The sequence below is a fragment of the Schistocerca nitens genome, chromosome 3 (genome assembly GCF_023898315.1).
Source record: "Schistocerca nitens isolate TAMUIC-IGC-003100 chromosome 3, iqSchNite1.1, whole genome shotgun sequence".
NCBI lineage: Eukaryota > Metazoa > Arthropoda > Insecta > Orthoptera > Acrididae > Schistocerca > Schistocerca nitens.
In genome coordinates, this window is record NC_064616.1 from 655,126,379 (window position 1) to 655,140,858 (window position 14,480).

Genomic DNA, 14,480 nt, shown 5'->3' on the forward strand with positions numbered 1-14,480 from the left:
GGATACATGCGGACGTGCATTGTCCTGTTGGAACAGCAAGTTCCCTTGCCGGTCTAGGAATGGTAGAACGATGGGTTCGATGACGGTTTGGATGTACCGTGCACTATTCAGTGTCCCCTCGACGATCACCAGTGGTGTACGGCCAGTGTAGGAGATCGCTCCCCACACCATGATGCCGGGTGTTGGCCCTGTGTGCCTCGGTCGTATGCAGTCCTGATTGTGGCGCTCACCTGCACGGCGCCAAACACGCATACGACCATCATTGGCACCAAGGCAGAAGCGACTCTCATCGCTGAAGACGACACGTCTCCATTCGTCCCTCCATTCACGCCTGTCGCGACACCACTGGAGGCGGGCTGCACGATGTTGGGGCGTGAGCGGAAGACGGCCTAACGGTGTGCGGGACCGTAGCCCAGCTTCATGGAGACGGTTGCGAATGGTCCTCGCCGATACCCCAGGAGCAACAGTGTCCCTAATTTGCTGGGAAGTGGCGGTGCGGTCCCCTACGGCACTGCGTAGGATCCTACGGTCTTGGCGTGCATCCGTGCGTCGCTGCGGTCCGGTCCCAGGTCGACGGGCACGTGCACCTTCCGCCGACCACTGGCGACAACATCGATGTACTGTGGAGACCTCACGCCCCACGTGTTGAGCAATTCGGCGGTACGTCCACCCGGCCTCCCGCATGCCCACTATACGCCCTCGCTCAAAGTCCGTCAACTGCACATACGGTTCACGTCCACGCTGTCGCGGCATGCTACCAGTGTTAAAGACTGCGATGGAGCTCCGTATGCCACGGCAAACTGGCTGACACTGACGGCGGCGGTGCACAAATGCTGCGCAGCTAGCGCCATTCGACGGTCAACACCGCGGTTCCTGGTGTGTCCGCTGTGCCGTGCGTGTGATCATTGCTTGTACAGCCCTCTCGCAGTGTCCGGAGCAAGTATGGTGGGTCTGACACACCGGTGTCAATGTGTTCTTTTTTCCATTTCCTGGAGTGTATTACAACAATATTTAAATAAAGGAATGTCATAAAAACTTGATTCCACTCAGATCATTTACGATAGATATAAGTAACTTTTGTTCAAAAATAAGACAGCATTCTTGCGCAAGTGCGCTCACGATAAATAACAATAGATTTTTGTTAAATATTGTTAAACAATTATTTAGGCCTGCTTGTCAGAAGTGTCTTTTGGCACTCTTTTACAAAGGTGGTGTCAGCTAAGACGCGTGATTAAATTACAACGATTTTGTATTTTCAGTTGTAATTAATATTTAAATAAAGTTACTGGGAAAGTAGTAAACTGTTCATTAAATAAATACACAAGTAATAACAAAATGTGAGGTATTCATGCTATATTCATTTGCTGTGCAATTGTGGTGTACATGATCTTCTGACAACATTTAGATAGTGAAAAGATATAAATAACGTAATGCATGAAGAAATAAAATAGATACAGATAAGTAGCTCTCAGAGATGATAGCTATAGTTCAATGCTGTCATCTAAGATATCGTATGTTGAAATCGCATGAAGCGTTTAAAATTTGTTAATTCTAAGGTTCACTGTGAAAATTTTTATTCGCTGTGAAATATTAACTTCTGTAGTTTTGAAGATACTGAAATACTATTGCGTCACTGTATGCACCTCATTTTTCTGAGATCGCGGATGTATTCAGATTTGCTTTAATATGTGACTTAATTATTATAGATTTTTGAAGAGCTGTAAGAAGCTATCTTTCAGCTGTCTGACACTCCGTCAATTCTTGGACCATCTCCTGCACAAAGGCTATGTGAGCTACAGCCGTCCAAATTCCCTGATACGGGATTTACCCATTTTCGGCGACGCTGCTCGCTGGACTCGCCCGTACCAGTCGCCCAGCCGGACCTGCTGTGGCACGCCTTGAGCCCTGGGCCCGTTAGCGTTCAGCCGTACAATAATTTCACCTCTCCTCATACATCTTACAGGCGGGCAAATCGCTCGCCTACATGCGCGTTAAATTACAACTCCTGTCTGTTATATTAATGTCTTCTACTTTCTGTGCGTTATTTCCTAATCTGTTTCTCGTAGGATCATCTGACTTCATTCGCTACACTTCATTAATCTTGTCTTACTTATATTGTTGTTGTTCTTGTGTTAAGTAAGAAGACTGGTCTGATGCATCTCTCCACATTAGTGTACCCTGTGCAAGCCTCTTCATCTCCACATTACCACTGCAACCTACAGTCATATGACCTGCTTTGGCCTCCCTGTAATATTTTTACTCCCGTTTTAAGTCCCACCATTACCAAATTTACAGTCCCTCAATGCCTCACTACGTGTCCTTTTAGTTAAACTGTACAGTATATGTACTTCTGTACATGTTGTACACAGCATTTCTATTCCTGCATTTAATCCACGGTAACTTCAGAACTTCAAATTAGTATGTTCCGGTCAACATTGTCAAAAACTTTTTTCTAAATATTCTGTGCTGTAAATGAGAGTTTTACCTTCTTTCTAAGAAAAGTTATAAGATCAGTATTGCTTCGTGTGTTCCTTCTTTTTCCTAAACCCAAACTGATGTGCCCCCCCAGGTGGGTTGACCCTCGTGATGACGTGTTGCAGACCGGAGCTTCCTGGTGGCGAACGCGCAGCGGGGGCTATGCCACATCATCTACTGCTCGGACGGCTTCTGCCGCATGACGGGCTTCAGCAGGGCGGAGGTGATGCAGCGGCCCGCGTCCTGCGAGTTCCTGCACGGGCCGCTCACCTCGCAGCACGCCGCCCAGGTCGTCCGCGACGCGCTCGCCGTCGGCGCCGAGAAGCACTTCGAGATCCTCTACTACCGCAAAGACGGTCAGTAGCCCACTGCTGTCCTGGAGTACCTTGTACAACATCTCAAGATGCCACGAATTCCTACAAAATTGTAAAAATATTAGGAAAAGGATAGACTGCTGCTCACCGTAAAGATCTCTTGAGTTGCAGACAGGCAAAATGAAAAGATTGTTAGACAATATAGCTTCAGTCAAAGCCTTCTTCAGCAGAGAGAACACACACACTCAGACACACACACACACACACACACACACACACACACACAAGCAAGCACGACCTATGCACACACGACCACCACCACTGGTAGGTCAGGTTGGACCTGCCGGTGGTAGCGATCATGTGTGCAAGAGATGTACTTGCTTGATTGGATGTGTGTGTGTGTGTGTGTGTGTGTGTGTGTGTGTGTGTGTGTTCTGGCTCAAATGGCTCTGAGCACTATGGAACTTAACATCTCAGGTCATCAGTACCCTAGAACTTAGATCTACTTAAACCTAACTAACCTAAGAACATCACACACATCCATGCCCGAGGCAGGATTCGAACCTGCGACCTTAGTGGTCGCGCGGTTCCAGACTGAAGCGCCTAGAACCGCTCGGCCACAACGTGTGTGTGTTCTCTTTGCTGAAGAAGTCATTGGTAGAAAGCTATAATGTCTAACAGTTCTTTCACTGTGCCTGTCTGCAACTCAGTGAGTAACAATCTATCCTTTTCCTAATGTTGTTGCTATTCCAGCTTGGAGTTTCCGTTGTTAAAATATAACTATATTTTGAAATTTGTAAGTAAATGGCTACGTTTCAGCAAAATCTCTAAGGGTGAGTAAAAACTGCCGAGAGACGGAAGTTATTCGAAATGAGTTCGGATATTATCAGTGTAATAAACGAAGCGTTGGGCCATCACTAGATATCCCGAGAAACCTTACGTATATCAGTCACTGGTCAACGATCTCTGCGGTGAAGTTAGCGCGCATATTTTAGCCTGCAGGCTTTCGTAGCCGCTATCATGGAAGGCGAAATCCTGCAGGCTGTTGGCTGTCATGTTTATCCTCAACTTTTTCATCCCATTTCACTGATCTCCTCCAGGATCTTCCGGTATTCTCTGTTAGCTGAACAGTGTTGAAAACCAGTATCGCGTTCAGTTGTAAAAGGAAAGAAGTTTGGTAACTAGGTGAAAATTTTCCACCTACTGTTGGTGGGCCACCGTCATCGGATAGATGGCGATAACAGGCAGCCAAAGAGAGAGATAATGTGTACCACAATATTGTTGTCGAACCGGGAGGTGGCTTCCTGGTTGTTTTTCTTCCTCTCGCACATTAGTTGGCTATTTACTTCCTTTATGGCGGAGAGCCAAGGAACTGGGAAGCTACGTTGTTGAAATCTAACGGCAGTTTTCTTGACGTTCCGCTGTCGTAGACTTCAGAGATTGCTTTCAACGCGTGTGGCATTTGTGCTTTAATCAGTTTCAATTAGTTTTAAACGCGTGTGGCATTCGTGCTTTAATCCGTCTCAATTAGTTTTAAACCCGTGTGGCATTCGTACTTTAATGTGCTTTTATGTGTTTGTACACCCACTGACTACATCGTGATCAAAACAAAGAACACCTAGTTTTTTTAAAAAATGTCGACCATCCTTCTAGAACTTCCTTTGCAAAGAAAAAACAAGGAACATTTTTTGCATTTAAAATGCTTCGCACAATCGCTGGAGACATACTAAGTAGCCTAACAACAAAAGTTCGATGTAATCAGAGAGATGCTGTGTGTCGTGACTTATGAAAAGTTTTCATTAAATGAAACAACAAGTTTACTGTTACCAGTCACCGTTTTATTTTTTCCACGACGCGTTTCGAAGGTTTAAACCTCCATCATCGGGTGGATTTACATTAGTTAGTATTACATATGTGTGTATGTTGTGTTACGACATTTGGAGGAACTTGTGGCACTGCCTAGTCGAGAAACAAGACACTATTTCAGAATATGGTTTTGGATAACTTTTGACAAAAAATTAAACTGATATTTAATGGTAAACTTTAATAAGTAAACTAGAGTACCTCCAGTGGTCACAGGTTCCTTTTTCTGTCGTAACACTTCACATGTATACTGCCACATTTGTAAACAAATATGGCGTCTGGAATCAGCTGGGTGCAAGGTTCGTACAGCAGAACAGAAGACATAATCGCAAAGTGCAAAGAATATACATTGTAACAACATTATTACAGAATAATCGTTTAAACCATTTGGAGGTGTTTGTTTTGAAGTGTCAAATATATGTGTGTGTACTTCGGGTGGTAGAGCTATCCAACTACCACTCTCAGAAGATAAACGTGATCAAGAAATTGAAATAATAAAACAAACAGCTATTGAAAATGGCTATAACAACTCCATAATAGACACTCTAAAACACTCAATAATGGCAAAGCAATCACAACACAAAAAACAAAAAGAAAATAATGTCTTGCATACAATCCCCTTTCTGGGTAACATTTCATACCAGATTGCTAATGTCTTCAAACGGAAAGGCATAAGCATATCCTTTACAACAGACAACAAGATTGGACAGAAGTTACCCCACAACATCGGCACACGAAACCCACTTCATCTCACAGGTGTGTACAAAACTGAATGTTTGGACTGTGACTGCTTCTACATAGGCCAGACAGGCAGATCATTTGAGATTAGGTTCAAGGAACACATGGCAGCACTAAAAAACAAAAAATACCACACATCAGCAATAGCTACCCACCTACATGAAACAAAACACCATGTTAACAACACAAGTATTAGCATCCTACACATCCAACCAAAAGGCAGAAAACTAGACATCCTTGAAACACTCCAAATATACAAACACCAAATGAAACAACCAGAATCCATCTTAAATGACAAAAATGACAATATTTACAATACTATCATCTCTGTTTTCAGCAACTGCCTACACTCTTAAAATACACACACACACACACACACACACACACACACACACACGTGCACATATACTAATATTTACCATAAATATTGACAGCCGCCAAGAGTACAAGAGATTGACCTCATTCACAGATAATTCATCACACCAACAGCTTGTACCCCCTGTCAGCTTAAAACTGTATGTACATCAACTACTGGCACAAATGTATATCTATCTGCATATTTTATAAAATTAACCAGTGTATTACCCCAACCTTTAGGCAGCTAATATATGCAACATGTAATCTTAAGACTCCTTGCCATGTAAATGTTTGCTCTCATATAATCACTCCTTCCTCTCTCTCTCTCTCTCTCTCTCTCTCTCTCTTTCTTCAAAGAGTGTCATCTATGTATGATTTTACTGCTGTAGCCAATATGATCATTGTAATTCAAGCCTGTAACATTTTACCTAATTGTTATTAGCAAGTATGAAGTTTAAGCCATTTTAACATTTCACCTGATTGCATAAACGAGTACGAATGTTTAGCTGTTTTAACCTTTCAAAATTGGATTTATATACCACCTGAAGTACACACACATATATTTGACACTTCAAAACAAACACCTCCAAATGGTTTAAACGATTATTCTGTAATAATGTTGTTACAATGTATATTCTTTGCACTTTGCGATTATGTCTTCTGTTCTGCTGTACGAACCTTGCACCCAGCTGATTCCAGACGCCATATTTGTTTACAAATGTGGCAGTATACATGTGAAGTGTTACGACAGAAAAAGGAACCTGTGACCACTGGAGGTACTCTAGTTTACTTATTAAAGTTTACCATTAAATATCAGTTTAATTTTTTGTCAAAAGTTATCCAAAACCATATTCTGAAATAGTGTCTTGTTTCTCGACTAGGCAGTGCCACAAGTTCCTCCAAATGTCGTAACACAACATACACACATATGTAATACTAACTAATGTAAATCCACCCGATGATGGAGGTATAAACCTTCGAAACGCGTCGTGGAAAAAATAAAACGGTGACTGGTAACAGTAAACTTGTTGTTTCATTTAATGTCAGTAACAGTCACGGTAAAGCCTAACCTAAAAATGTTCGCATTTAAAGAAAAGTTTTCATTTCAGCAGCACGCCAAAGTCTCCCTAATAAAATATATATTGCTGCCAAAATTTTTTGGACTCCTCACTGAACGTCTACTGTTTGGTGTTGGGATATACGTAAAGGGGCATATAAATGCTGGCACAGTGCGTCACCACAAAATTGACATTTTTTTTTTGTCAAAATTAATCAACGGAGACAGCTGAATAATTCCGTGTGAAGTGCAAATTTACGGACCCAGAAGATCGAATATTTCATCAGATAGTTTACAGACGGTGCTGTTGGGTGGAAATGCCAGGAAATAATGCTGCTGGTAAGGCTAAGAAATTCACTGATAGGGACGGTCGAGCGCTGAGCGCAATCTACTGTTTTCATTATTCATTGTAGTGGATTTCCGTTGAAGTCCTCGTGTGGAGGTTAGCAACAGAACGATCAGTTAACAGGCGAGAAGATTCAGTTTTCTTGGACTTTCTTCCAAACAGAAGCTTTGATTACAAGATCGAATTCTTGATATCGCTTGGACTGATGATGAGAAAAAAAAATGGTTTCACTGGTCTATGGAGCAGTGAAAGAACGTTCTGTGAAGTGCTGAGTAGTACCTGATTGGTACTCAGATAGCATTTGGTTGATGCCTAGCGGGTGATGTTAAAAAGAGTGCTTTGTATCGACACTGAACGTCTTTGGGGGTGCTGTGACGATTTGACGTGATTTTGCTAGTTTTAATTCGGATCATAAGTTTGAAAGAAAACACGCAACCATGTTACACATTAGCCTGCTTCTCACGGTGTGACAACAATTTGGAACAAGATGGGATTTTTTGAAGAGACTAGATTATGTTCAAAGTCCCTGTTGAGTGCAGCGAAGTTATGATCATGTGTATAACGCACACGACGTGGGACAGAAAGAGCGAGCAGCTTCTCTGCCCAGGTTGCGAGCCCAATCGAATATCCTTACTCAGGAGTCAAAATTGTCATGTGGTTAGTGTAACGAGTCCAAAACGTAACCAAAGCAGACTAAATTGTAGCAACACGTTCGTAAATGTCAGACTAACATGGCGCGTGAGAAACAGCTTCATACAAGCACCCGAAGTGCTGGCTGCCTATAACGGCGCGGTCTTCAGGCCCCACAGCAACTTGAGAACCAGTGCTGTGAATGGGCGCCTTAGCGCAATCTGTCCTGATCTTACTGCGGCAGGGCCATTCAAACCAATATAGCCATCTGACAGAAGGAATGATGGATGGACACAGTGAAGGAGAATGCCCACGACATGACTACTTTTCTTATTGAGTGAATGTTGCGCCGTGGTCTGCATATTCTGGGTTAGCATACACCCCATGGAAGACGTATGCGAAGCTCGCAAACCGATTGTTCTAACAGCCTTTCTGTGGGCCAAGACTATTCGTTCTGGGTGCAGAGAGTTGTCCAAAATGTGATACCACGTAAATAATAGCGGGAAAAAGCAAAATAAACAATGACTCAGATTTTAGTGTTAGTAACGGTGGTATTAGCGCTTTTACTACCACTCGTCCTCGTTCGCTACATGCTGCTGACGGTAGTACATGAACACCTGATGAGGCACTCCTCATCTGGTTGAAGCTAACTTCTTTGTCCGTCTTTGCTTTCAAATGTACACTCCTGGAAATGGAAAAAAGAACACATTGACACCGGTGTGTCAGACCCACCATACTTGCTCCGGACACGGCGAGAGGGCTGTACAAGCAATGATCACACGCACGGCACAGCGGACACACCAGGAACCGCGGTGTTGGCCGTCGAATGGCGCTAGCTGCGCAGCTTTTGTGCACCGCCGCCGTCAGTGTCAGCCAGTTTGCCGTGGCATACGGAGCTCCATCGCAGTCTTTAACACTGGTAGCATGCCGCGACAGCGTGGACGTGAACCGTATGTGCAGTTGACGGACTTTGAGCGAGGGCGTATAGTGGGCATGCGGGAGGCCGGGTGGACGTACCGCCGAATTGCTCAACACGTGGGGCGTGAGGTCTCCACAGTACATCGATGTTGTCGCCAGTGGTCGGCGGAAGGTGCACGTGCCCGTCGACCTGGGACCGGACCGCAGCGACGCACGGATGCACGCCAAGACCGTAGGATCCTACGCAGTGCCGTAGGGGACCGCACCGCCACTTCCCAGCAAATTAGGGACACTGTTGCTCCTGGGGTATCGGCGAGGACCATTCGCAACCGTCTCCATAAAGCTGGGCTACGGTCCCGCACACCGTTAGGCCGTCTTCCGCTCACGCCCCAACATCGTGCAGCCTGCCTCCAGTGGTGTCGCGACAGGCGTGAATGGAGGGACGAATGGAGACGTGTCGTCTTCAGCGATGAGAGTCGCTTCTGCCTTGGTGCCAATGATGGTCGTATGCGTGTTTGGCGCCGTGCAGGTGAGCGCCACAATCAGGACTGCATACGACCGAGGCACACAGGGCCAACACCCGGCATCATGGTGTGGGGAGCGATCTCCTACACTGGCCGTACACCACTGGTGATCGTCGAGGGGACACTGAATAGTGCACGGTACATCCAAACCGTCATCGAACCCATCGTTCTACCATTCCTAGACCGGCAAGGGAACTTGCTGTTCCAACAGGACAATGCACGTCCGCATGTATCCCGTGCCACCCAACGTGCTCTAGAAGGTGTAAGTCAACTACCCTGGCCAGCAAGATCTCCGGATCTGTCCCCCATTGAGCATGTTTGGGACTGTATGAAGCGTCGTCTCACGCGGTCTGCACGTCCAGCACGAACGCTGGTCCAACTGAGGCGCCAGGTGGAAATGGCATGGCAAGCCGTTCCACAGGACTACATCCAGCATCTCTACGATCGTCTCCATGGGAGAATAGCAGCCTGCATTGCTGTGAAAGGTGGATATACACTGTACTAATGCCGACATTGTGCATGCTCTGTTGCCTGTGTCTATGTGCCTGTGGTTCTGTCAGAGTGATCATGTGATGTATCTGACCCCAGGAATGTGTCAATAAAGTTTCCCCTTCCTGGGACAATGAATTCACGGTGTTCTTATTTCAATTTCCAGGAGTGTATAACTATGGAAATACGGTTCTGCCTTGAGCAATTAGCAATTCTTCTTTAACGCCTATACTTGCATCAGTGAAGTTTCACTATCGTTGCTGCTGCTGATTGAGGGTTTGAACAGATTAATCACCGTAGGCCATCAGGTCTAGAGTATATCCTATATGCAAGTTTAGGAAGGTTTTGTCAATGTTTGCGCAGTGAGTATCTGAGACGGGTCACGGATACCATCCCGGTATTCACCTAGTGGGAAACCTGGGAAACCTGGGAAACCGCCTAATAGCACATCCAGGCTGGCCGGCTGACAAGTCCTTGGCGTTGATCTGCGAAGCGATTTGGATCCGGGTGAGGTTCGCCTACTCGAAGTTGTGCCAGAAGCGGCGCGGTTACCGACTGGGCTATCCTGCGGGTGTTTCGCCATCACTAGTAGCTTCATTTTATTTTCTTAATATAATATATTGAAACTGTGTGTCTGTCTTGCATTTTTAGTACAGCTGGTATATAGCTCTCGTTTGTCAGTTTTTTGTTGTGTTCACGTTTTCTGGTCTTAGTGATGCAGTGCATATTATAAAGTACAGGTATTAAGAATAAATGATGAACCCACTGATGGTGGTAAAACATCACCGAAACATGTGTAGTGTTAAGGAAGAATATGTGTTCGCTCAAGGCAGAAACATATTGTCAGATTTTCCCTTTTCTGTAATCATCGACCCTAACAGTTCAAATGGCTCTGAGCACTATGGGACTTAACATCTGAGGTCATCAGTCCCCTAGAACTTAGAACTACTTAAACCTAACTAACCTAAGGACATCACACACACCCATGCACGAGGCAGGATTCGAACCTGCGATCGCAGCGGTCGCGCGGTTCCGGACTGAAGCGCCTAGAACAGCTCCGCCACCCTGGCCGGCGGCCCTAACAGTCACGTCATAAACGTAGTGGAGCTTTTATTTCCGTAATTTTGTTGGAAAAGAGAAGAGAAGTGATATTGTACAGTTCCTAACCACAGAACTGTGCGACAGCGTGCAGTTTCTGCAGAGGTTGGTAGTCATCCATCTGCCAGCTAGGGCAGTGCTCTCGGCAGACCAGTCACAAGGGATCCCTTGAGTGCGATGTCGCAAAAGACCATTATTGTTTACGGCATTCGACGCTCCACAGATTGTCTACCATGCAAGGACATTATTAGCTGTTTATGGCAACGGAGGACGGGATTGGAGGTATCCAATGGTGTGCACAACATGAGGCAACGGAGCGTAGTTGAACTGCTTAGTGGACGAGTAAATCACAACAGTGCTACAGTGCTAGTAGTGTTGAAACAAAGCAGAACAATGGAAACGATAAACGAAGCAAACATTGCATTATATCTACAACAACAATTGTCCAAGTTAACATTTCATCAGAAAGGGATGCAAGAAATTTTGCAGAGGCAGATGAAATATTAGCGTTTCTTCAAGTAATGTGTGGTGTCGTATACGTTCGACTGTGCGGGCAGTGTACATGAGGAGTACAATCATGACGATACGTGCTTAAAAAGTGAAAGTGTTATTGAAACAGGTGTCGAGCCAGGTAGTTAATCATCTTTATGGGACGGGAGCCACAAATCCCGTCTGCAGTGAAACACAGTAAAGGACAATCGTTGTCCAAGGAGCGGTACTAAACATAATTACGTACACAGAATCATCTACATCATAGTAAAAATAAATATGAACAGGTGTAGAATAAGTCCGCAGCAATATGACCGTGTAGTGCATAAGAAAAATAGGGAGATAAGGGTCACGTGTTACAAAAACTGGTGTTTGCGCGTTCCAAGATACAACGTACAGACGTGCATGGTAGTGACCTACTTCGTTAAGCACATGAAACTGCGTGCAACATAATTTACAGTGATTTCACGGGAAGGAGTGGATGGTTGCGTGATCTCAAACAGTGCTACAGAATTGAAAGACGTAAGATAAAGAAATTTCAAATAAAGTGTAAACAGCAAACTACGGAACCGGCCCGAAAATTTGTAGATAAGATAAACAAACTTATTCAAGGAATTTGTTTTCAACTCTGACCAGTCGGGATTTAAAGAGGAAGTGCATATGTAAGAGAGCCTCTAAATCATAAGTACCAAGGGAGAATTATCAGTATCAACTGACATGCCTTAACTCATTAGTATACAATTATACGTCAATACGAGACTGATGACCGACCGTGATTAATCTGTTCATACCCTCAATCAGCAGCAGCAACGATAGTGAAACTTCACTGAAACATGTATGGGCGTTGGAAAGTTATTTATTATGCCGCGAGAATTTGAAAGTGCTCTACCCCCTACCATTCTTTCAAGTGTGCTTGATCTTGTAAGGGCAGTAAGGAATATTTACATCACAGCAAGCAAGAGTTGGAAAATGGGCGTAAGATAACTACAACTATGATACGAGCACTGTGTTTGGCCAATAGCTGGTAAAAAGAACTTGATTTTGCTTGATTCCGGGTCTGCGTATAAAAATTTTACTCCTTTAGAGCAGACTATCCGTCCTGAGAAGTGTGTGAGACTGCAATTCGCACCACCTGGAATCACTGGACAAATTCAGCCTCTGGAGTTTTTGTTTTTGCCGTGCCTATAAAACATATTGTGGCACTATCTGCAGCTACGCCTGAAAGGATAGCCAATTTCACGATAAGCTCCACGAAATACGTTTTCGCATTCTGTTGCATGCCATCACATTCCATCAGTTCTCACCAACGCCAATATCACTCTATATGCATTCTTTAAGAGTGGATACTTAGCTGAACATCTTGCACGGTATGTAACTTCAAAGGAGTTCGCCTTCAATCCTGATGGTGCGAACCTTTGTGATCACTGTGGCGCGCCATTTTCCATTCGGTGTTCATGGTGCAAGTTAATGGTTTGTTTTGAACATTTCTTGAATGTCAACGATGTCCATTTTGTGAAGTGTAAACTTACATCCCATAGAAGGTGATCTCTGCACCTCCTGGACACTCATTTTCTGTCGCTCTCCTAATGCACATGGTAAGTCATTAGCAGCTAATTTTTTCCTGCTAAAATTGTTAACACACTACTTTCAGATGAGCCTTACCAAAGATTAAACTCGCAATTTCGCACTCAAATTGTTCCTCGTGAGTGTTACTCAAGACAAGTATGCTATTTGCCAGCGTTGTGTTTCATACCCATCTTCGGTTTCATCTCGATAATCGTCCATAATAACAGAGACTCGGCATAAAAGCCGGAAAATACCCACACTATTTAAAACCACTCAAAGATAAAACGTGGGAAACTAATTCGTTATTTTAGTATGTCCCACGATAACTCAAGAAAGTGCTTTAAAGCGTTTGCGTTCGGGCTGAGTGACTAACCAATAAATGTTGCACAAAAGCAACAATACCGATGGGGTGTTTTATTCAGCCGAGATTATCAGACAAGCGTTGAAAAACCAAATTAACAGGAGCTTGAATAAAAGAGTTTTGACAAAACCCTCTATATTACCTATGTTTGCTCTCAAAGGTATTTAGTATGGTACAGTTTGCGATATTTATCGCTCAGTCGAGTATTGACATTTAATATGCGCTTTAAAACTGTTACTGTTCTGCTGACTAAAGATATTTAATTAACTTGTTGACCATGCGTTAACATATTGTTAATTTTTAGGCAGCTAATTTGTCATGGACCTTTCACCAAAACGGGATGAAGCCAAGGGGACTCGAATGCAATAACGTCGGCACACAACAAAGGCTAATTCAATGAATCATCACTTCACCGTCTACTTGAGAGTTTTATCCCCACCACAGTAGCGAATGGATTGTAGACTGGTGTAATCTTACCTTACGACAGTCCTTCTATAAAAGATACTAAGTCTACGAAGATTTTTGTTTGCCTAGGGGCAATTTAACTTTAATATTTCAGAAGCAATTTTACTGTTACTAAAATGTAATTATTTTATTATAATTATTTTGCATGTTCTCCTTGGAATCTAGATCGATGCAAGCTGTGATATTACAATGTAACTCAATGGCTGGTATCTTTAAAATTTGAATTTCCTAACACAAATTAAATAAGTGAAAAATTAGTGAAATAAATATCAAGATCAACATCAGCAAGTAAGTTAGCAATGTGACCAGTAAACTTCAGGTAAATGCAAATAGATTTGAAGCTGTCCCTTCCAACAAAAAGAACTTTAGCTGAAATTTCGACAGTCTTCCATTGTTGTGATTCTGGAAAATTAATACGATCCTCTGACCCTTTATTTTTACTCAAAATTATTTACAAACTGTAACAAGGAAGCAGGATACTGTTTATGGTTTTAGGATAACGAGTTTAATAAATAATTTTAAATAACATACTCTATTGCATAATGGTGTATGAAATGTGGACTGTAATATTCGGTACAGTTCTGACCATTTAGATTTTAAAAAATTTCTTGCCCCGTTTATCATAGCTGTGGTTGTGCTGTAGTTGAAAATTGCACACTGATTGTTGGCTAGGCTGTTCACGTCTCCTTGGAGATGGAATTAATTTATTAGTACCACGTTGGTTGCAGTAGCCATTTTTCTTGATATAGGCTCTAAATTCCATAGTAAATTAATTCTGGATAATCTTACG

The 14,480-nt window shown here is 43.5% G+C and overlaps 1 protein-coding gene across 2 annotated transcripts in view; it reads left to right on the top strand.

Moving 5' to 3' along the window:
* Positions 1-14,480, top strand: part of LOC126248620 (potassium voltage-gated channel subfamily H member 2-like) — a 1,319,698-nt gene that overhangs the window by 238,686 nt on the left and 1,066,532 nt on the right. For both annotated transcript variants that reach the window (XM_049949785.1, XM_049949783.1), the window contains exon 2: positions 2,601-2,831. In XM_049949785.1, the coding sequence (XP_049805742.1) occupies positions 2,601-2,831 (231 nt within the window). The remainder of the gene's footprint in view (positions 1-2,600; positions 2,832-14,480) is intronic.